The 21,674-nt window shown below is 32.6% G+C and overlaps 1 protein-coding gene and 1 long non-coding RNA gene across 15 annotated transcripts; both read left to right on the plus strand.

The window, feature by feature from the left end:
* The first annotated feature begins 424 nt into the window (after positions 1-424).
* LOC105956050 (pre-mRNA-processing protein 40A) lies at positions 425-9,602 on the plus strand. Of its 14 annotated transcripts, none has more exons than XM_088814267.1 (30): positions 588-686; positions 959-1,015; positions 2,037-2,097; positions 2,710-2,769; positions 2,881-3,090; positions 3,189-3,401; positions 3,512-3,588; positions 3,692-3,761; positions 4,131-4,183; positions 4,279-4,336; positions 4,439-4,707; positions 4,800-4,863; positions 4,949-5,047; positions 5,354-5,422; positions 5,520-5,597; positions 5,916-6,002; positions 6,097-6,131; positions 6,222-6,327; positions 6,415-6,495; positions 6,761-6,853; positions 6,981-7,034; positions 7,107-7,223; positions 7,338-7,436; positions 7,558-7,605; positions 7,679-7,771; positions 8,188-8,295; positions 8,398-8,450; positions 8,545-8,647; positions 8,921-9,193; positions 9,298-9,602. In XM_088814267.1, the coding sequence occupies exons 3-30, from the start codon at positions 2,065-2,067 to the stop codon at positions 9,301-9,303; spliced, it is 2,709 nt and encodes a 902-aa protein (XP_088670393.1). In that variant the 5' UTR covers positions 588-686; positions 959-1,015; positions 2,037-2,064; the 3' UTR covers positions 9,304-9,602. The 14 variants fall into 14 exon arrangements, with proteins under 14 accessions (XP_088670392.1, XP_088670388.1, XP_088670396.1 ...); XM_088814263.1 differs by having other exon boundaries at positions 596-686; positions 9,317-9,602; XM_088814265.1 differs by having other exon boundaries at positions 598-686; positions 4,800-4,857; positions 9,317-9,602.
* Positions 9,603-10,366: 764 nt separating this feature from the next.
* LOC148765062 (uncharacterized) lies at positions 10,367-11,035 on the plus strand. Its single transcript, XR_016029871.1, has 3 exons — positions 10,367-10,510; positions 10,607-10,731; positions 10,812-11,035. It is a non-coding gene; the product is annotated as an uncharacterized LOC148765062 (long non-coding RNA).
* The last annotated feature ends 10,639 nt before the right edge of the window (positions 11,036-21,674 follow it).

Genomic DNA, 21,674 nt, shown 5'->3' on the forward strand with positions numbered 1-21,674 from the left:
ACTCATAATTGACTACATAAACTATTTACAAACTACAACGTAACCGCCTCTTTCGTAAAATTCATTATGTCAATTCTTTTACGGTTGAGCATGCTAACTAAATAAATCTTATACGGTTTTGTATCGAGATTGAACTGAAACCCACTATACACCCCAGTCCAGTAGTAGTCTTCGTCTCCTCCCACATGTGTATATATCCATCTACATACATATATATACAGTGGCGGATCTGACTATGGTCTAGAATGTGCAGCTACACATCCTTGATTTCAAAAATAAATTATACTATTATACATAAGTTAACTGAAATGACTATTTTTTTAAAGTAATATTTAAATTTTTTATTCTAAGCAATTTCGAACATCCTCGACAAAAATTTCTCGATTCGCCACTGCATATATACGAACAAAAACTTACATAGCATATTTCACAAAATGCAACATCTAGACGACCTAAATAATTTTATTTGGACAAACAAATAGTAATTACAAGAAACACAAACAACGCATGGAAAAAAAAGCTTTGATGGAGGAAATGACCTTTATACCCCTCAAACAAGCGGCCTAGGAAAAAAAGAATGAAGAAGAGGCGGAAGAAGAAGGTCTGTAAAATTGTATCATCCAAAATCCGACGCAAATGCTGAAAAAGCAAAACCAGGGATTCACCAAATTTCACCATTTGTCGAGGTTTTTTTTTATTTAATTTTTTTTTCCATTTTTTTTTTTAATTTTTAATTTTTGTCGGGAAGTAAATAAATACAGTCCAACGTATTCCAGTTCGTCTCACCAAAATCCGCCCCCGGTAAAACCCACCCCCCCGGCCCCCATGCTATATATATATACGGCCCCCCCTCAGAAATTCAGAATCACTCCTACTCATCAGTTTCAGCCCCCTTTTTATTACCGCCTCAATTCCATTAATTGTTGTTTGTGTGTGTGTGTTGTGTGTGTTTATACAGCCTGTTGCTGAATTGGCTATACGGTGCCGTTTTTGTGTTGTTCTTCTCTATTGAAATGTAATTCAATTCACAACTCTTATGCCCTCTTTTTTTTTTGGTGTTTTTTGTTTTTTTCAGTTTTCTGAATTTGTTTGAATGGTGAAAGAGCATGTGAGAAATGAGGAGTTTTACTTGTTTGTTTATTTGTTTTTTTAATCAGTTTTTTTGATTGTACAGAAACTGGGGGTTTTTGGATTTTACAATTGGGGTTGATGATTAGTTGAATTCGTGGTTTTCTGATTGAACTCTTGTTTGATTGAGGTTTGAAATTGGATTTGAGAATTTTTAGAATTTTTTTTTTTTTGGGAGGTGGGGGTGGGTGGGGTGGGGTGGAGTGGGGTGGGGGTGTTAAAAGCTGCTGCAGAAAAAAAAACATTTATTGTTTCAATTTTTTTTAGGGTTTTCATTCGAATTCGCGGTTTATTCTATTGTTGTTGATCTCGTTTGAATTCCAGATTTTCATAAACCATCTTGATTGCAAACGATCTCTAATAAACTTGATGATCTCAATAGAACTTTATGAAATGCAGATTCGTTTTGTTTTAATGAAAAAGAAGCACCTCAAATATATCTTGGTTGGATCTATTCTTTTCTCAGTTAAAAAAGCCGGAATTCGTTCTTTCTCTTTGAGTTTTAGGGTACATCGATTCAACTGTTATCATGGCTCTGTATCTGTTTATCGCTTTTGCCTTGACGATTTACGACTCTTATCACTTTTTTCGATTTGTTGTTGTTGTTTGTCCGCATTGATTTAATCTGTAATCTTGGAATATACGCAGATCTTTTTGTTTGTCGTGGTCGTTAGTATTTAGTACAACTAAACTAATGATCACGTGTTAAATAACATTTATTATTTTTCGCAAAGTCGAACAACTGGTAACATGTCCAAATTTCATCACTGCATTATGTGCCGTTTTCCTTGTGTATTTTACCACGTCATTTTTTTATGAGTTAGCTTGTTTGTTTACTGCAAGTGTTTTATGACCCTTTTTTCTTTTAAATAATTAACTAACATTTAGTGTTTTATTTTTTTCCTCAGTTGTTTCAGAAATTAGTCATTTGCTGAAATGGCCAACAACCCCCAGTCTACAGGCATGCAGGTAATAAATCCCGGTATCTTTTATTTTACATATTTTAATTTAAAACATTGACTTCATATATTATCCAAAAATTATGTTCGTAAATCTTGGGTTGATGTTAGTATTTCATAAGTAGAATGTAAGACAAAAACGGCAAAGAGTAACATGTGTATCCCATGCTTATTGAATTATCAAAAGTTTTAATGAGAGCTCGTGGTGCTAAGAGTTTTATGGTTTGTTTTTGGCATGCTGACATGGGAAACAATAATCTCGCTAACGTGTGTCTATCTGAGCATTTGTGATAATAAGCCTTCTCAGACAAGCAATTCCACGTGTCCTGAAATACACACTCGTGAACATATTTCGATGTTCGTGCATATCACTATATTAGGTAATGTTATAAGTGAAGTAAACTGGTATAATTATTCTAGCCACGTGTAATTTTTTAGAGTTAATTATGCCTTGTGCACGTGTTCGTTCATGATATCTTTATCTCATAAATTCGTCTTATAAACAATTTAATTTAATGATGTTTTTAGTATCATGGCATGGTTGAATAGGTTGCCTCTAGTTTTTGCTTCTGTTTATAGCATGAAACATGTTTTGATGTGGCTACTTTCTCTTTCTGTTCAGCCTCGTTTAGTTGCTCATGTGGGCCCGCCTCCGAATTCGCTTCTTCCCATGCCGATACAAGTAAGATTCCCCTGTTTTTTTTGTCTTTTTTTAAAAATTATTTTTTTGTTCCAAACAAGGTTCTTGAAAGTTATAGCTACTAACACTTTTAAGTCATTCTTTTTATTACAGTTTCGACCACTAGCTCCGCCACCACCACCGCCGTCATTTATTCCGATGGGTCCTCAGCAGTTTCAGCCCATCGGACATTCAATCCAGTACCCTCAAGCACCACCGCCGCTGCAGCCACCACCGCTTCAAAGACATGTTCTGCCTCAAGGAACACCCAACAGTTTCATGCCTGCTTTTGCTGGTCCCGGAATTCCTCATATATCATTCAGCGTAAATTTTCATATATTTATTTAATTTTTTTTTGGTGTGGTTTAGCTAGCAAGATTAATATTTTCATCAAACACTGAGATTTTCTTTTTTCTTTCCAGTCTGGTGGACATACTCAAAATAATGTTGTCTCGACAGCTCAGCATCTGCCAATGTCACAGACAGATGCCCCACCCAATTTTTCTGCACCCTGGTTTTCTAGTGGGACCCACAATACACAGTCGGGTTTACCTATGCAACCAGCACTCGGGGTTTTTTCACAGAACATAAATCCTGTCACGCCTTTGCAGCAGAATTCCGAGCAAAATACAACAGTGGGTTTTTTTTTTTTTTTTTTTGTAATTATTTTCTTTTTTTTGGTAATTTTCCTCATTTGGTGTATATTACAATAATATATTTATCCTTTTCTTTTTTTCATTTTCAGGGGAAAAATACTCTGCTTGACCTAGCCGAACCGGCTTCATCGGATTGGAGAGAGCACACATCTCGTGGTGGAAAAAAGTATGATACGTATGCTATTTTGGAAAATCGTCAATGAGTTCCCTATTTGTATTCCGTTTTCTAATTACAATTGTTGAAAATACGACACGTTGTTTAAATGCAGATATTACTACAACAAGAAGACAAGGGTTTCGACATGGGACAAGCCTTTCGAATTAATGACACCGATTGAGGTTGGTCACAGTTTGTACCTTGCTTATGATTTTTTTCTTTCTTTATATGTGAAGGTACTCGTATAAGGTGTTCCTTAACTATACATCATTTTATTTTAACATGAATAAAAAATGTTGAGACATAAAAAAGAAAAATATCCTAACATGAATAGAACATGCCTCAATAATCATGGATTGAACACATTCCATCGTGAATAAAACGTTCCAGTGGAAGAACTAGTAAACTAACTCAACTCTTCACTTGTTGTTATTTTGGAGGTGAATTACATCCTTTTGAAATTTGTTGAATAAAAGATTCCTCGTACTTGTTTATTGTGTAATCTGATTTCATTTAGATGATGATTTCTAATTCAGTTTTATGTCTTACAGAGGGCCGATGCATCAACTGACTGGAGGGAATTCACTACTCCCGAAGGGAGAAGGTATTTTACAATAACTGCTTTCATTTTTCAATCGGTTTATACTTTCCATCATTGCAGTTATAAAAAAATATTACATATCAAATTTTGTTCTACAGGTTTTACTTTAACAACGCCACAAAAACATCTAAATGGGCTATTCCAGATGAAGTCCAGGTACTTTTATCCCGATTTATCCAAATAACAGTCTTGTTGATGATTAAAAAAAAGAATCTTATTTTTTTAACACCTTTTTTTTTTTTTTTTTTTTGTGTATAGTTGGCTCGTGACAGAGTGAATGCAAACCCTAGTGAAGGAACATCAACAGATGTAGTAAATTCATATGCTGTTTCATCAACTCCCGAAGTAAATAATTTATCTTCATTGGTGCAAGAAAATGTAATTGTGCCGAGCCCAGTTTCAGTCACACCTGCCGTTGAGCCGGACCTTCCAGAAGCTTCCGGAGCATCCAGCACACATGAGGTTGCTAATTTAAAATCGGATTCAACTGGATTACAAAGTCCACTCGAAATTACGACTACGCCAATGTAACACACATGTTCCCGTAATTAATTCTTTTTGGGAATGCAGTTTTATGATTTGGTAATAATCATGGATTTCTTTTTTAATGATTTTTCAGGAGAATTTCCGATGCTTCGCCTCACGAAGCTGCTGTCGTGAAAATTTCTACAGAAAATGTAGATGTTAATATGTGGCTAATTTTTTATTTTTTTGCACTTAGTGATGGTGATTTAGCAGTAAATGAATTATTCCTTTGTTTATTTGCAGGAAGATAATCGTAGTGCGGAAGTTTCCGGAAGTGGGGACAGTAATTTGCCGGAAGAGCAGAAACTAGATGATGGACCTTTAGTATACGAGACTAAAGAGGTATTTATGATCTGAGTTTATCGCAATTAGGACCCCCTATGATGCATCTTTTTAGCACATAACCTCCTAAATTGTGATTTTTTTAGGGGTAGCTTGCTAAAAAAATGGCATCATAAGGGGTTTTTTGCTATTAAAATAACGCGGGGAGCTCTTTTTTTTTTAATTTATTTATTTATTTTTTATTATAACAATTAGAGTAAATGGAGGGGTCTAAATGCAACGAACCTTAACTAATCCTATTTGAACTTTGCTCGATGCATCAACTTACTCTGTTTTCTGTTTTTTTTTTTTTTTTTTTGGCATTAGGAGGCGAAGAATGCTTTCAAAGCTCTACTGGAAGCATCAAATGTGGGGTCCGATTGGAGCTGGGATCAGGTCTGTTGTTTCTTCTCTAAATATCTAATGATTAGTGGATATATATATATATATATATATATATATATATATAATATAATATAATGAATGTAAGCAGGCTATGAGACTGATTATAAAAGATCGGAGATACGGTGCACTAAGGACTTTGGGAGAGCGAAAACAAACTTTCAACGAGGTAAATTTCCATTTATTGCATTCAGCATTCCTGTGTTTTCTCTAATTGCTAAAAAAAAACTCCCCGTGTTATTTTATTACCGAAACCCCCCCTATGATTCATTTTTTCCCCCGCAAACTGTTCCCTAAGAATGCACTATTTAAAGGGGGTTGAGTGCTAAAGAAGTGCAATATAAGGGGTTTTTTGATAGTATTTTTAACAATTCAATATAACAAAGGGGTGATAAATGAAATAAACTCGGTTGTATTTTCTTGTCAAATAATTACCTAAAGTTGGAATTTTTGGTGGTTGATTGTGTTTGTGATTTGTGTGTTTCAGTTTGTGGGGCAGAAAAAGAAACAAGAAGCTGAAGAGAGACGGGCTAGACAGAAGAAAGCAAAAGAGGATTTCAAAACAATGTTACAAGTAAGTTTTTATTTTTTGCTATTATTTTATAATTCCAAACATCGTATTTTAATGATTTATTACTCAAAATTTGCTGGTCTATAATTGTTCCCAGGAATGTAAAGATTTGACATATACGACAAGATGGAGGTTTGTATTTGTCTTGTAATGAATGTTTTGTCTGCCTTATTTATTTATTTATTTATTTTGTCTTTTTGTATGATCTTATAACTGTTGCAGCAAAGCGATATCTATGTTCGAAAAGGACGAACGCTTTCAAGCTATCGATCGAGTTAAAGATCGTGAAGACCTCTTTGATGACCATTTAGAGGAGCTTAAACAAAAGGTAATGTTTTTTTACTTCCCTTTTAGCTTGTCTATTATTCTCTATTGAAATATTTTCCTTGCTTATATATCGTTTTATTTTGAATAGGAACGAGCAAAGGCTTTGGAGGAGAAGAAACTTCATAAAGCTGAATATTTGGAGTTTCTAAAATCTTGTGACTTTGTCAGGGTATTTTTCTTTTTGAGTTTATTGCATTGTTAAAATATCCCCGTGTTATTAATCTTAGCAAAGCCCCCATATAATGCGCTTTTTTAGCACACAACTCCCCCTAAACTCCCCCTTATAACACGAGGATTTTTCTTAACAGTTATAGTAAATGCTGGGGTGCTGAATGCTATAAACTCTCTTTCTTTGTTTACGTTTCTTTGAAACGTCCAATATTGTAGGAAAAAAAATACCGTACTGTTTGTTCATTAAACATTATTTTATTTAGGCGAGTAGCCAGTGGCGAAGAGTTCAAGATCGCTTGGAAGATGATGAGAGATGCTTACGCCTCGAGAAGATAGATCGCCTTGAAATCTTCCAAGTAACACTTTTTTCCCTTTTTTTTATTTTTTTTTATTTTTTATATATATATTTCTATAGAATTGTGAATCAAAATATATGTAGCATAAAAATTGTCGTAAGAATGCCGTATAATATTTTTATTTCAGGAATACATACGCGATTTAGAGAAGGAAGAAGAGGAGCTTAGAAAATTGCGAATGGTAAGTTACTAAGTTATTCAATTATCTATGCCAATCAAAAAGTGCACAACTAAGGCACAATTAATGCAATAGGAAGAACAGAGGAAAGCAGAGCGCAAAAATCGAGACGAATTCCGAAAGCTGATGGAGGAGCATGTTGCTAACGGCGCTCTTACTGCAAACACTCATTGGCGAGAGTATTGCATGAAGGTTGTTATTTTTTTATTTAGTTTATTATTATTATTATTTTTTACAACCATATATATATATATACACACACATATATATTTGTTTTTAAAATTTCCAATTTTGACATGATTTTAGGTTAAAGATGCTCCTGCATATCTGGCTGTGTGTTCTAACACCACAGGCTCTACAGCAAAAGATCTCTTTCAAGATGTTGTCGATGATCTTGAAAAACAGGTTGTTGATCATATATATATATATATATATATATATATATATATATATATATATATATATATATGTATATATTCATTTATGTTTCCTCCTTTTTAATTATTTATTTTATATTGAATTTTAGTATTCGGAGGATAGAGAGCACATAGAAGCAGCTATGAAGGCTGAAAAGGTACTGATTTTCTCTTTAACATTTTCTGAACTCGTTTATTCGAACAGTTTACAGATTTTTTGTGGAATTTCAGATATTCTTGTCATCATCTTGGACTATTGAAGACTTCAAGGGTGCTCTTTCCAAAGAGCTTAAATCAAAATCGGTATCAGATATAAACTTGAAGGTATTTATTTTATTTATAAATCATTCCTATGTATGTGGTCGGGAAATTTATATGCTTCTAAGCAAAATTTGCATCCAAGATAATGTGATTAGTGTTTTGCTATCATTAATTTCTATTAAGTAATTCTTATCTGTTTCGTAAATTGGAAAATTGTGGGATTATAGCACTGTACTTATGCTTTTCTGGTGCTTTAAATGTGCATATTGTTTTGATTTTGAATTTTTACATTAAATTATTTTTTTGCTAAATAAAATGAGATACGGGACACCAAAAGCGATCATGTCTGAAGGAGAGAGAAACTTTTTAAAATTGTTTTCTGATATTTTTTTGAAAAGCCTACAAACACGAATTTTTTTTGCGGTGCTCGTCATTTTGTTGATGTTTGAAAATCTGATATGTAATTCAACAAATTGCAGCTGGTATTTGATGATTTAATCAAAACTGAAAAGGAGAAAGAGGAAAAGGAAGCTAAGAAACTAAAGCGTCTAACTGAAGACGTTTATAAGTTCCTTTTCGTTTCAAAGGTATCTTTCATCTATTTAATTGAAAAGATGCTTCACTTATGAACTTTATTGTGTGATTAATTATTATTATTACTAAATTTTTTCACTTGTGTAAATTAACAGGACATATCACCATCTTCCAAGTGGGAGGACTTCAAGCCACTTGTTGAAAAGAGGTAACAGTTTTATTTGCTATTTAATTTGCCGTAGCCTAAAATTTCTCTTTTAAGTGTCTCTTTTAGCGGTTCGTTTAATTATGGTATCGAACAGGTTTACTGCTGAAGAGAGCTTTTTCTTGGAAATATTTAATAAGGTGATCAATGAACTTAAAGAAAAGGCGAAAGAGAAGGAGCGCAGGCGAAAAGAACAAAAGGTAAGCAAATCTTTCTCGCTTATGTCTTGAATTGTTGTTCATAATTTTACTGTATTTAAATATTTCTGTCATTATTATTATCAAGCTGTAATAATATTATGGTCTGTAATGTTAAAAGCTATGATCGATTCTCTAGAATTCATATTGGGGTAAAACTTTCAGAAAATTAGTAACTTCATCTAAGATTCACAGTTTTGTCTAGTGCAAATTTAGATCATTTTTAGCACTGAAACTTAACTTGCACTTCACAAAACAAACTGTACCTTTTTGCAGGCTAAGGAAAAGGAGAGAAGAGACAAGGAGATGAGGAAAGATAGAAGAAATAGAGACAGAGGACCTGAAAGCAGAAAGGGCAAAGAGAGACGAAAATCAGACGATACAGAGAGCGATCGGTCAGGTTCCCACGGTTTGGAAGAGAACCGAAGGTCAAACGACAGAAGAAGGAAACAGCAGAAACGGTCTTTTGACACTTCGAGTTTAGATGACGATGAGAAAGATAGGGCCAGGTCTCGTAGAAGAAGTGTCGAATCCAAAAGGTCAAAGCAGGTATTTTACATTATGGCAATAATATTTTTATTTTTTATTTTTTTTAATGTGTGTAAACAAAAAAATGGTAATTTATTCAATTTCTATTTGATTATACACATTAGTCATAATGTGATATTTTAGATGGCTGATGTGGATTTCGACGAGGAGGAAGTGGTGGTCGTGTAGCGGGCAAGTCTCGGGGGATTAAGGTGCAAAAATGCATGCACCATTTTGGTATAGCTGACATTAGTTAGATATATTAATCTAATTGGTTAGTTTTTTATAGAAAGCTTTAATATTAATTGAACAGTTTTAATTATGCTGTAGCTAGTTTTAAACAATTTTCTTTTTAGATTTTGAACATTGAATTAAAAATGTCAACTCGATTGGCGTTTTATTTTATTTAATGTAAATGTTTAGTTTTTCAGTTGTACATGTTTTGCTCATTTGCTGTGCTTTCCAGGTGCTTTAGATTTGCATATTGTTTTTAAATACTTAATTATTTATTATTAATTTTTCAAAATACCCCTTAAAAAAATCGTGTTCGTTGCCCTGAACCCCTGTTATTATTATCATTATTATTATTTTTAATTAAAATTGGTTTTGAATTTTCTTACATTAGATTATTTTTATTAATAATTATGTTTATTTTACCTCTCTCTCTCTCTCTCTCTCTCTCTCTCTCTCTCTCTCTCTCTCTCTGTATATATATATATATATATATATATATATATATATATAGCCTTCGTATTACTTGAGACACGATTTATGCACCGGACCTGTAATAATTTAGTACCTACCCTGATAGTAGGCTTGCCACATAGATCTCTTAACGTTTTGCTTGTATCTGAATCATTAAACCTATTATCCGTGTCTTGTATATATTAAGAGAACTTGTCTGTTGCATTACGCACCGTTTTACATGGTACTTCACATTTGTGTGTTTGCTGTAGAAAATGCCCTTTATATGGTAGTCTATGATAAAAAAATAAAAAATAAATATTAAATAAATAATTAATGCATGGCTGTATCTATAACCACTTGACCTTGATCATATGTATACTTCAATTTTTTTTCTTCTTTTCATATGTACAATTATATGCCCGTATTTCCTAATAAACAAGGACAAAGGCTAATTTGCCAATTAGCTTAAAAGTCCTCTAATGTTTCTATATGACAAAAATGCCCCAGGGCGAAAATAGAGAGAGGTACTCTTCTCTGGTTGGCAGTTTCCACGTGGAATGTACAGAGCTCTTTCTCAATCAACAATGGTTGGTAATGCATAAAAATATCGAAACTAGCTGCTCGCACCATTTTTGTTTTTCTTCTACACCTGTGAGTATAAATGAGATAATTTAATTTTTTTTTTTTTGAATATTTGTATCTAAATTCATTGTTTTATCGGTAGAAAATTGAACATGTTTTGTCTAGTTGGGCAAGTTTTCTACTGCATGTTTGTTGGTTGTGGTGGTGGTGGTGGTGGTGGTTTTCTTTTTCGGCACGATGCGTGCATCGGTGACAGACGACTGACAGTGATTTCTTTCTTCTTCTCCGGCGTGAGTTCTCTATTCTCTATTTTTACTCTTCTATGCGTGTAGTTGCAAATACATTTATGGTTTTTCCCCGTTTCTCTTAGGAATTAAATTATTAATTATGCTGGTGGCTGATGTTGGAAATTGGAAAACCTCCATTTGGATTTTGATATATGGTGAAATTAAACTATGTTGGTGCTAATGTTGTCCACTATCCGAACTCGAACCCGACCTAACTCAACTTTTCCGGGTTGGGATCGTATATACACCTAGTCTAAATTGTCTATCTGCTACTGAGTTTATCTATGCATGCAATGTTAATTTCTCAGTTTAAGCGCTCTGGGTAAACTCACTATCTAAGTTGTCCGTATAACCTTGTTGCGTGTATGAAAGTCATTAGGGGAGCCAGAGTTTTAAGTCCGGGGGCCAACGCATAAAAAAAATTATGAGGGGGGCTCGGCCGTAAATATATATTTATAGAGATTTGAGAAATGTTGGGGGCCCTAAAATAGTGTTTGATATTTGATTTCTTTAACATCAACCATTTACTTAAAAATTATCGAATTACCCTCTTTTTTTTTTTTTTTTTTTTTTCTAATTTTTATTGTACATACTTTTTTCTTCTATTTTTATACATTTATTTTTTAACATTTAATTTTAATTTCTTTATTTGACGGGGTCAGTTCGGTACCATTGGGTCAAACTCCCCACATTCGAGACTATTAGGCCATACCCAATAAATGATAAAAAATGTGGGCTGAAAGTGAAATGTTCGACGTAGAAAGAGCGTATTAGTAAAGAGGTTATGGACAAATAGCTCTCTCTAATAAAGCCGACTAACACACGACAAGTTGTAGAGAAGAAAAAAGGTTGGCAACGAGCTTGAAGATAGCCGTTATACGAAGAAGATTTGAAGATTATTTTCATAAACAAATAAGGAAATTGTGTAAATTCAAAGCGACGGTTGATTGATCGATGTACATCTTGGCCGAATAGAAAGATCCTAAATTTAAGAAATAGCTATATACAATTTTCTATGTAGACCAATGTATTAAATTTGATTAGGGTTACATTTTTACAATAAATAAAATATTATACTCTCTTTTATGTTCTCTCTTGACTTTGGTTTTACTTTTTCGTCCATTGGCCGACGACTACACTGGCGCTAGGTGGACTTCTCCGGCAACTAGGGGAGTAGGGTTTGGAAGAAGGTCTTGAAGATGTAAATCTTACTCCTTCAAACGACGCCGTCTGTGGGAATCTGAAATTGGGTTAAGGCGTTGAGTTCTTCGGTCCAAAAGGAGATCCATCCTTTGGGATGATTGAAGGAAGTGCTTTATTACCTTCTCAAAAAGCTCGAATTCGAGTTCAAGTCGTTTCAACTCATTTACCACCTCTACATTAGCCATGCAAGACTCCATTATTTTTATTTAATTGAAATTTCAAACCTAACTAAATGATCTAGAAAATCTCCATCTACATCTAGAACCTAGAATTAGATGGTAATATGTAAGAAGATATCTAGTAGATGATGTAACAATTATTAAATTAATAAATGTAATAAACTATTAAATAGAAGATCAATATATTGATTATTATCAACCATGGAAGCTTCTTTCACCAATTTAATGCTAAAAAATGTATTTTATTCCTATAAGTCATGAGATGGATACATCTAATTCTTACTTTTCATCTTCAAACCAACCCCACCATTAATTAATACCAACATAATAGTGTCAACTCTCCCTACTTTTCTATGTTCAAAGATGAATTTCCCTTTTTAAATGTATTTTTTTTCGTCAAAAGAATGATATAATAACAATAAATAAAAATTAAGGTTAATTAAGAGATAGGTTGTAGAAGAAGTATTAGAACTTTGAAAATTTCTTGTTAATGTTTGTTCTGGTTTTCATCTCCTTTTTATTATTTCCCTACATGAATTTATGTTTATTAAGATTTTCAAAAAGAACTCTCGATTACAAGTTCAAAAATTTATCTCTCCAAACATGATTTGACTCCTACAATAAAAAGATTTATCTCTCCTCGTGTCGTCGGGAATATGTGAACTTTAAGAAAACAGCACAACAAAATTTTAAATGCCCCAAGCTAGTCATTGTTAAATGACATAATTGCCCCTCCTCTTATGAAAAAAGAAAATCTTCAACCCCTCTATAAATTCTCAGACACACAGTTATATATTTACACTGCAGAATCAAATTAAAACAACTCATGGCTAAAATCATCTCTCTCTTCATCACAATTACACTTTTTCTCTTTCTAGCTTTATCTAATATTGTCGCCCGGCCGTTTCGTGATGTCACTCCCGTGAGCCTATATTTATATCATTATATATATATACATACATATATATATGTATATTTAAATTGATGGCATGTTATTGATATATATATTTCAATATTTTTCGTTTTGATTGTATAGGTTAATGGAGCGCAGAGTTTCGGTATAGATGAAGAATATAATTCATGCGTAGGAGTTGGAGACGATGAATGCATGATGAGAAGAACACTTCAGGCTAACCTTGACTATATATATACACAGAATCATAATAAGCAGCCGTGATCGATTTTTATTTTATTTTTCGCGATTGGATTGTGTTTGTCGTTGTAATATATTATACTATTTCATCTCATAATTTATTTCATAATTAGCATAAGTAGGCCTCTTTTTTTACGACACGAGATCGAATATATTTTTTATATATACTCTGGTTCTTGTTATAGTATTTAGTATATGATCGATAAATGTACTAAATTAATTGTGATATTATCGAAAAATGCAATAAAATAAATTGGAAATCTAAAGAGCCGGTAATTAGTATGAAAATGAATTAAAGAAATAGAGGGCAAATTTGAAAAAAAAAACATAAGAGTGATTATGATTTATGCATTATAAATTTGAATTAAAAGTGTTAAATTATTGAAATAAGAGGACCAAATGTGTTTTTTGTGAACATGGGGGACCAAATATGAAATCGATGCAAACTTCAGGGATGAAAATTGGGATTTCCCTTATAATTTAATTAACATGAAATAAATTAAAAAGTCCAAAATAACAGTTAATTCGAAACAGAGGGAGTAACAATTAACGAGCTTTTGCCATAATTAGTTTTTGTTCAATTAAATACGAATTTGCCATTTTATAATGAACATGCATGCCCTATATATAACCTATTTAAGGAGAAAGAAAAAAAGAAAAAAAGAAAAAAATAAAAAAATGAAGCTCTATTTTTTAATTATCTCAGCCCTCTTGTTTTTGCTTACAGAAAAATCTTCAGCAAACCCTAAAAAAGTAACAGAAGAATTAATCAACAGGGTTTGCACCAAGACAACAAACCTCGATCTCTGTCGAACAATTCTGACCAATTACGTGGGGGAACCCATCTTCCCCCAGCCTCCCGCACGTGTCAGCGCGATGGCACGTGACCAGGCCAAGTCAACGGTCAAACGTATCTGGAACCTCTACAGCAAAGGAATGGAGACAGAGATGAAAACGAAGTTCCACGATAGTTGGAAGAAGTATAGTAACGCTGAGCGTCAACTAACGGAAGTTAGTGCGTTCTTGCGGAACGGCGTCAGATTGTCCGTCAAGAGCCGTGCTGAGCTGGCATTGTCTTATGCTGAGTCGGCAGATAGAGAGTTGGGGCATTTTGCGCCGGCCAGCGTGGCAGGGGGTAGCAGGAGGTTTAAGGATCTTTGCAGTGTTCTAATTGTCTTGCTTGATGAAATTAATTAGTAATGAAAAAAGCGAAATTATTTGGGGGTTTTCCTAATTAATTAAATAATATATTGTTGCTTCTACGATCGAATAAATTTCAATAGATATTCATTCAATCATTTGAATTGAATTCTATGTTTTTCAATTTTACCCTTTTATCACTCTTAATTAATTAAAATGTAATTAGTAAAGAAGAAATCAATGGCAAGCAATGTTAGAGAAAACCGAACTGGATATTGATCCAATGAGCTATTGGATCACAGTTGGATCGGTTTTTTAAAATATTATTTAGACATATTTTTTACAATAAATAAAGTATATTTTCTCTCACGCACATTAACTTATTACTCATTTCCAATTAAAATGTAAATAAAACTTATTTTATTAGCCATTTTATTTGTTCATTTTTATAAACAAAGCACAATTTTGGACAAACAAAACTCGATTTTCACTAAGTTTCCGATATTACAGTTCAACGGTCAAATCGGACCGGAGAAGATAATAGTTCGCAGTTTAACTGGTTCAATCGACCGGTCTAATCGCGATTTCAAAACACTGATGGCAAGGGTACTTTAATGATTTTTTTTTGATATTATGTATTTTTCATATAATTAATGCATATTCACTGATTTTCTTAATATGTACACAACAACATAAAATAACAATTAAAATAAAAAAGAGAGATGTCTATCGGTGAATTTTGTATTTTACTAATTTAATACTCGATACATTAATAATATATCCCATTCCATATCTATTCCTGGAAAACAACAATAATTATTTGATTCGAAACCCTACAAATATAATTTCACTTTTCATAATTATGACTTATATTATTTAATTAAAGTTCATCACACATAACAATTAGGACACTGCAAAGATCTCTGAAACTCCGACTACCCCGCGCAAAGCTCGGTGGCAAATACTGCCGGTACTTTCCGGCGAGTTCTCCATCGCCGGAGACGCCGGCATACAACCCCAGCAAAACTCGGTTCTTAACCGACTTTTTGTCGCCGTCTTGCAAAAAATCGCTAGCTTCCGTCAGTCGATTTGCGGCAATAGTGTATTTCTGCCAGCAATTATGTAACCTAATTTTCAGTTCCGATTTGTTGTTCTTTATTCCCTTGTGAAGATCCAAGATTTGTTTCCCCATTGACTTTGCCTGGTCACGTGCCATCGCGCCAACACGTGCGAGGGTTCGAAAGAGGGGTTGACCCGTGTGATTGGTCAGAATTGTTCGACACAATTCGTAGTTCGTCGTCCTAGGGCAAGCCCTATTCATGATTTCTTCGGTTACGGTTTTATTATTAGGGTTTGATGAAGATTTTTCGATGAGGAAAAACATCAAGAGCATTAAAATTGAGCTAAGAAAAAGAGAGAGCTTCATTTCTTTTATTGTGAATATTATGTTGTTGATTTTTTGTGTTTGGACAAGAGCATTGTTTTGATTTCTTTTATACTTCACAAATCACACACACCCATATATATATGTGTGTTTAGTGAGTAGTTATTTAACCTCATATACGGTTAAATCACACACACCCGATGTAACATCTAACTTCCCCGTTTAATTACTTTTCTTTTCCAGAAGAAAGTGATGTTCTTAAAATGGCAAAACATATTTATTGAACTAAGTAATTATGGCAAAACGAAATTTTCAATTTTGCCCATTATAATCCCAAATTTATTCGATTTTAGAACAATATTTTTCATTCTGTATTTCAAATTTCCGATTTTCTCCAATTTTTTATTGATCGGAACTAGATATATATATATATATATATATATATATATATATATATATATATGTGTGTGTGTGTGTGTGTGTGTGTGTGTGTGTGTGTGTGTGATTCTGATTTTTTATCCAAAATTTACGATTTATAAAAAAAATCTTTCCAATTTCAAAAATTATGGGATGTTTGGTTATGTTTCCAATGAGAATTTCTAGTTTTCAAAATTTCTTACGGAAAAAGTAGTTTATTGATTTTTGTGTAGAAAATGAGAATATGTTTGGATGAAGGGATATTTTCAGTTGGGTCCATTCGATATACACCCCTCATATGAAAATATATAGGGATAGGTCGACCGTACCCCTAAAAATCTTCCTTTGTGATATCCCTGGAGAGGCAAAAGTACTATTGTGCCCTTATTTGTAATTTTCGCCCAACTGCATTCAACATTTTTACCTACTGCATTTATCATTTTGGACCTGCATTTCGTATGTTGTACTGCATATATCATCATTTTTTTATTAATGTGTATATATTGTACCTCTTTATATTATAATTGTATTTTTTTATAAAACAATTTTTTTAATATTTGGATTTTTTTATTTTCGATTTTTTTAATATTTTAAATTTTTTTTATTTTTTTTAATTTTTTTTTATAAATTCAAATTTTGGTAAAATTACTGAACTGGAAGTATATACTACACATGACTACAGTTTACTACAAGTTCAATAGTCTTGTATAGTTATATGTAGTCATGTACTGCCTTTTTACCCCAAAATTCATATACACCAACAAAAAAAATTCACAATTTATCTTGATATTATAAATCAACTAACAAACAAAAAATGAAAAAATACATTCATATGCATATATTGTTCAAACATGAACAAGTATTACTGTACATTAAAAACCTATAGCATACATATAAATATATGTTACTACAAGTGACTATAGTTATTTACAATTATCTATAGTTATATATAGCGACATAAAGTCTAGACTACTGTAGCATGAATTCAACTTCACAAAGGCACTTCATCGAATCTTACTCTCTGCATGTCATAAAATTATAATAAAAGCAAAACCTGCGACAAAAAAATACGAGTTAAATAGCGAAACGGAAAATGCGAGTTAGATTACATAAAAAATACAAAAAAAGCATGATTTTTTTTTGTTGATAAATTTACTGAACTGAAATCGACTACAAATGACTATAGTATATATACAAGTCCTATAGTCATGTATAGTTATATGTAGTCATGACTATACATAGGGGTGGTTTTTTTTTACCAAATTGCCCTACCAACCCGATGCCCTACCGTACCGTACCGATTCTCTACCGAAAAATCTCTACCGAATTATTAGCGTACCCTACCGAAATATTTTGGTAGGGCAACGGCACTTAACATTATTAAAATGGTAATGCCCTACCGTACCGAAATATTATTAATAAATAAAATTTTATTTTAATAATTCAATTTATTATATATAATTGATGTTAAAAGTTTTTATGTTATAATTTTATTTAAGAAATATTTTACATTAGGTAAATTTAGAACATATATTTAGGACACTTATATTTTAAAAATTAGTTTTGTACATTTTAAACATGTATACCTTGAATTGCTTTGAAAAAAATGATATTCAATTTGACTTAAATAATAGATAATATAAATTGGTATTTACCATTACCATACCCTACCGTACCGAACTTTTGGTATACCGAAATCGGTATACCGAAGTTTTTGGTAGGGTATTGGTAATGGATTTCATAATACCGAAATTTCGGTATTGGTAGTGATTCGAGGGGTTTGGTACGGTTGCCCTACCAAACCCACCCCTAAGTCTATACATGACTACATATGACTGTATATGACTAAATATAATTGTATATTCACTTGAATCAAATCACCAATGTAAGTAACCACTAAATTTCTATTACAGACAAACAAAGCTCTCATACTTTAGGCATTTCGAATCATCTTCAAATAAATACTAAAAATAAATTACATACGATTTATAATAAAAAAATCAAATTACATGAAAAATACAAAAAATCATGATTTTTTTTTTTGAAAAATTTGTTGAACTGAAATCGAGTACAAATGACTATAGTATACCACAAGTCCTATAGTCATGTATAGTTATATGTAGCCATGACTATACATGACTACATGTGACTGGCTATATATGACTGTATATGACCAGATATAACTGTATATTCACCTGACTCAAATCACTCATGTAAGTAACCACTACTGGTTAAATTTCCATTACAGACAAACAAAGCTCTCACACTTTAGGCATTTCGAATCATCTTCAAATAAATACAAAAAATAAATTATAATATGATTTATAATAAAAAAATCAAATTAATCTAAAAAAATACTTTAATATTAATTGTTCACATATCTTTAAAAATATAGTAGATTTGTGTTTTTTTATATCTAAATGCAGTAAATATATACAAATCGAACACTACCAATTCCAGATCTGAAATGCACACAATTTAAAATTTTGAATTTAGTTGATTTTCATAAAAAAAAAACAATAAAATAAGGTGAAATAGTGAAAAAAATTCAGATCTTAAAAAATAAATTAAAAATTGATGGACATTCATAAATTAAAAAAATAACTTAAAAAAGTGAAGTGAATGGTTTAGTACCGAGTTCAAGGCGGTGGGAGGAGCAATGACGGCCGGCTCAAGGACGTGGGGAGCAGCGACGGAGCAGTAATGCAAGGCGGTGGTGGAGCAATTAACGACGACGACAACGCATGGAGGTGAGAGGAGCGGCGACGCAAGGAGGTGGGGGAGCAGCCGCGGCGGCGGAGGGCTGTGGGCAGAAGAGAGAGAAAGAAAGAGAAGAGAAAGAGAGTTAGAGAGATAGACATGAAGAGAGAGAAAGAAAGATAAGAGAGAGAGAGTTCGAGAGAGAAAAAAAGAGAGAGTGGGTGAAGAGAGAATGACGGATGGGAAAAAAATATGGGAGGGAGTGGGAGAAAAGGTTAGGGGTTAGGGTTTTAAATTGTAACTAAAAGGGTAAAACGGGTATTTTAATTTGTCTAGGGGGTTCTATCAAATTAAGATTAAAATTTGGGTTTTTGACTAGGGAAGAAATTTTTTTAGGACCTATCCCTATATATTTTCAAAACTAGGGGCTTATCCCACATTTTCCCTTTTTAGTTTTATGTAGGTGTAGAAATGAGAATATGTTTGATTGTGGTGAATTTTCTCTACGAAAGTACGTACAAAAGTGGAAAATAATGATTGAGGATGATGATAGTGATTATTATTATTATTATTATTATTATTATTATTATTATTATTATTATTATTATTATTATTATTATTATTATTATTATTATTATTATTATTATTATTATTATTATTATTATTATTATTATTATTATTATTATTATTATTATTATTATTATTATTATTATTATTATTATTATTATTATTATTATTATTATTATTATTATTATTATTATTATTATTATTATTATTATTATTATTATTATTATTATTATTATTATTATTATTATTATTATTATTATTATTATTATTATTATTATTATTATTATTATTATTATTATTATTATTATTATTATTATTATTATTATTATTATTATTATTATTATTATTATTATTATTATTATTAGGGTAAATTCCACTTTACCCCCTTGTACTCTGGCCAAGAACCACTTTACCCCCTCGTACTCTTAATTTCGTCGATTTACCCCCTTGTACTTGTACAATTTCCCAATACAACCCTCTTCATCAGCTTTTTTCGATTTGGACTCTGACGCCATTTGGTCAAGAGTCAAAATATTGACGTAAATATTGAATTTTTTCGATTTTGACTCTCGAGATTAGAAAAGAGAAAGTTTCACACATTCATATATTTTTTTTCTTTGCACCGGGTGGAATCGATCTATTTTTTGGGTCTTGATTTTTACTAAGTTAGGGGTTCAATTTGGGGATATCTTGGAAGGGGAACTGGTGGGAGAAGAAGAAATGACAATATTGACGGAGGAGAAACGACGCGTTATAGGCAGTGGCAATTTTGTAATTTACAGAGTTGACCAAATGGCGTTAGAGTCAAAATTGACAACAAAATGAAGAAAATGGTTGTATTGGGAAATTGTACAAGTACAAGGGGTAAATCGATAAAATTGAGAGTACGAGGGGGTAAAGTGACTCTCAGGCAGAGTACGAGGGGGTAAAGTGGAATTTACCCTTATTATTATTATTATTATTATTATTATTATTATTATTATTATTATTATTATTATTATTATTATTATTATTATTATTATTATTATTATTATTATTATTTTTTTTTTTTTTTTTTTATTATTATTATTATTATTATTATTATTATAAGAAGAAGAAGAAAGAGAAATTGGGAGGAGAGAGAGTGTATATATTAATGAGGAGAGAGAAATGAGAGGAGAGATAGTGTAAATATTAATGAGAAGTGATGAATAAAAGGAGAGAGAAATGAGTTGGTGGAATAAAATATAGGGGTAATATGCTATAAGTCCCTCAAATGAAACCTAATTTGAACTAAATGACAAGTCGAAATTTATGTTTTTAATTAAATCCTTAGTTTCAAATAATATATGAACCACATCCCTAAATTTTTTTTAATCCCTATCTTGCCATTTTAACCTAAATTCTCTAACCTATATATTCACGTTTCTCCAATTAAAATATATTTCGTTCTTTTAATATTCTCCCACGTTCTCTCTCCCCATCTCTCACACGGTTCTGTACATCTTCTTTTTACAATTTTTTCTTCTCTCATCTGTATATCTCTATATCTCTCTTGTTTTCATCACCAGTAGCACAATGAAGGGGTAATAATAGACGAAACGACGGCGGGGTCTGTGGTGGTTGAGGCGGCGGCAGGGGCTGTGGTTGTCGAGACAGGGGTGAGGGGTTGTGATTATCGAGGAGGCGCCGGCGGCGGGGGGTTGTGCCGTTGTGGTGGTCGAGGCAGCGGCGTGGCTGTGGTGGTCAAGGCGGGGGTAAGGGTTGTGATTATCGAGGCGACGACGGCGGGTTGTGCTGCTATGGTGGTCGAGGCGGCGGGGGGCTGTGCCGCTGTGGTGGTCGAGGCAGCGGTGGGGATGTGATCATGGCGGAGATTTGATGGAAAACATATATTTTTTTACCATTTGAATCTGATTTTCTTGATCTTCAAGAGATTGTGCTTGATTTGTGTTCAAAGTGGTAGATCTAGGTTTTCCAAAAGTTGGTAGGTGACTACGGTTGCGACGGCTGCAGATGTTGGCTACTAGGGTTTGACGGCTGATGCGTTGAGGATGCTAGGGTTTGGTCGTACACCATAGTATACCATTTTATACCGTAGAATACCATAGTACACCGTAATTAATATACCATAGTACACTGTAGTATACCATAGTCTACTACAGTATTGACAACAAAATAAAATAAAAAAAGGGATTTTTATGCAAAAGTCCCCAACCAAGCA

This window comes from Erythranthe guttata, chromosome 14 (genome assembly GCF_056151865.1).
Source record: "Erythranthe guttata isolate IM_541 chromosome 14, IM_541, whole genome shotgun sequence".
Classification (NCBI taxonomy): domain Eukaryota; kingdom Viridiplantae; phylum Streptophyta; class Magnoliopsida; order Lamiales; family Phrymaceae; genus Erythranthe; species Erythranthe guttata.

What these genes read in the sequence shown, in the direction of transcription:
- LOC105956050 (XM_088814262.1), top strand. Translation starts at nt 2,065, where the DNA reads ATGGCCAACAACCCCCAGTCTACAGGCATGCAG. An exon ending in CTATTCCAGATGAAGTCCAG is followed by an intron (nt 4,337 to 4,438) that starts GTACTTTTATCC and finishes TTTTGTGTATAG; the next exon opens with TTGGCTCGTGACAGAGTGAA. An exon ending in AGCTTAGAAAATTGCGAATG is followed by an intron (nt 7,035 to 7,106) that starts GTAAGTTACTAA and finishes TTAATGCAATAG; the next exon opens with GAAGAACAGAGGAAAGCAGA.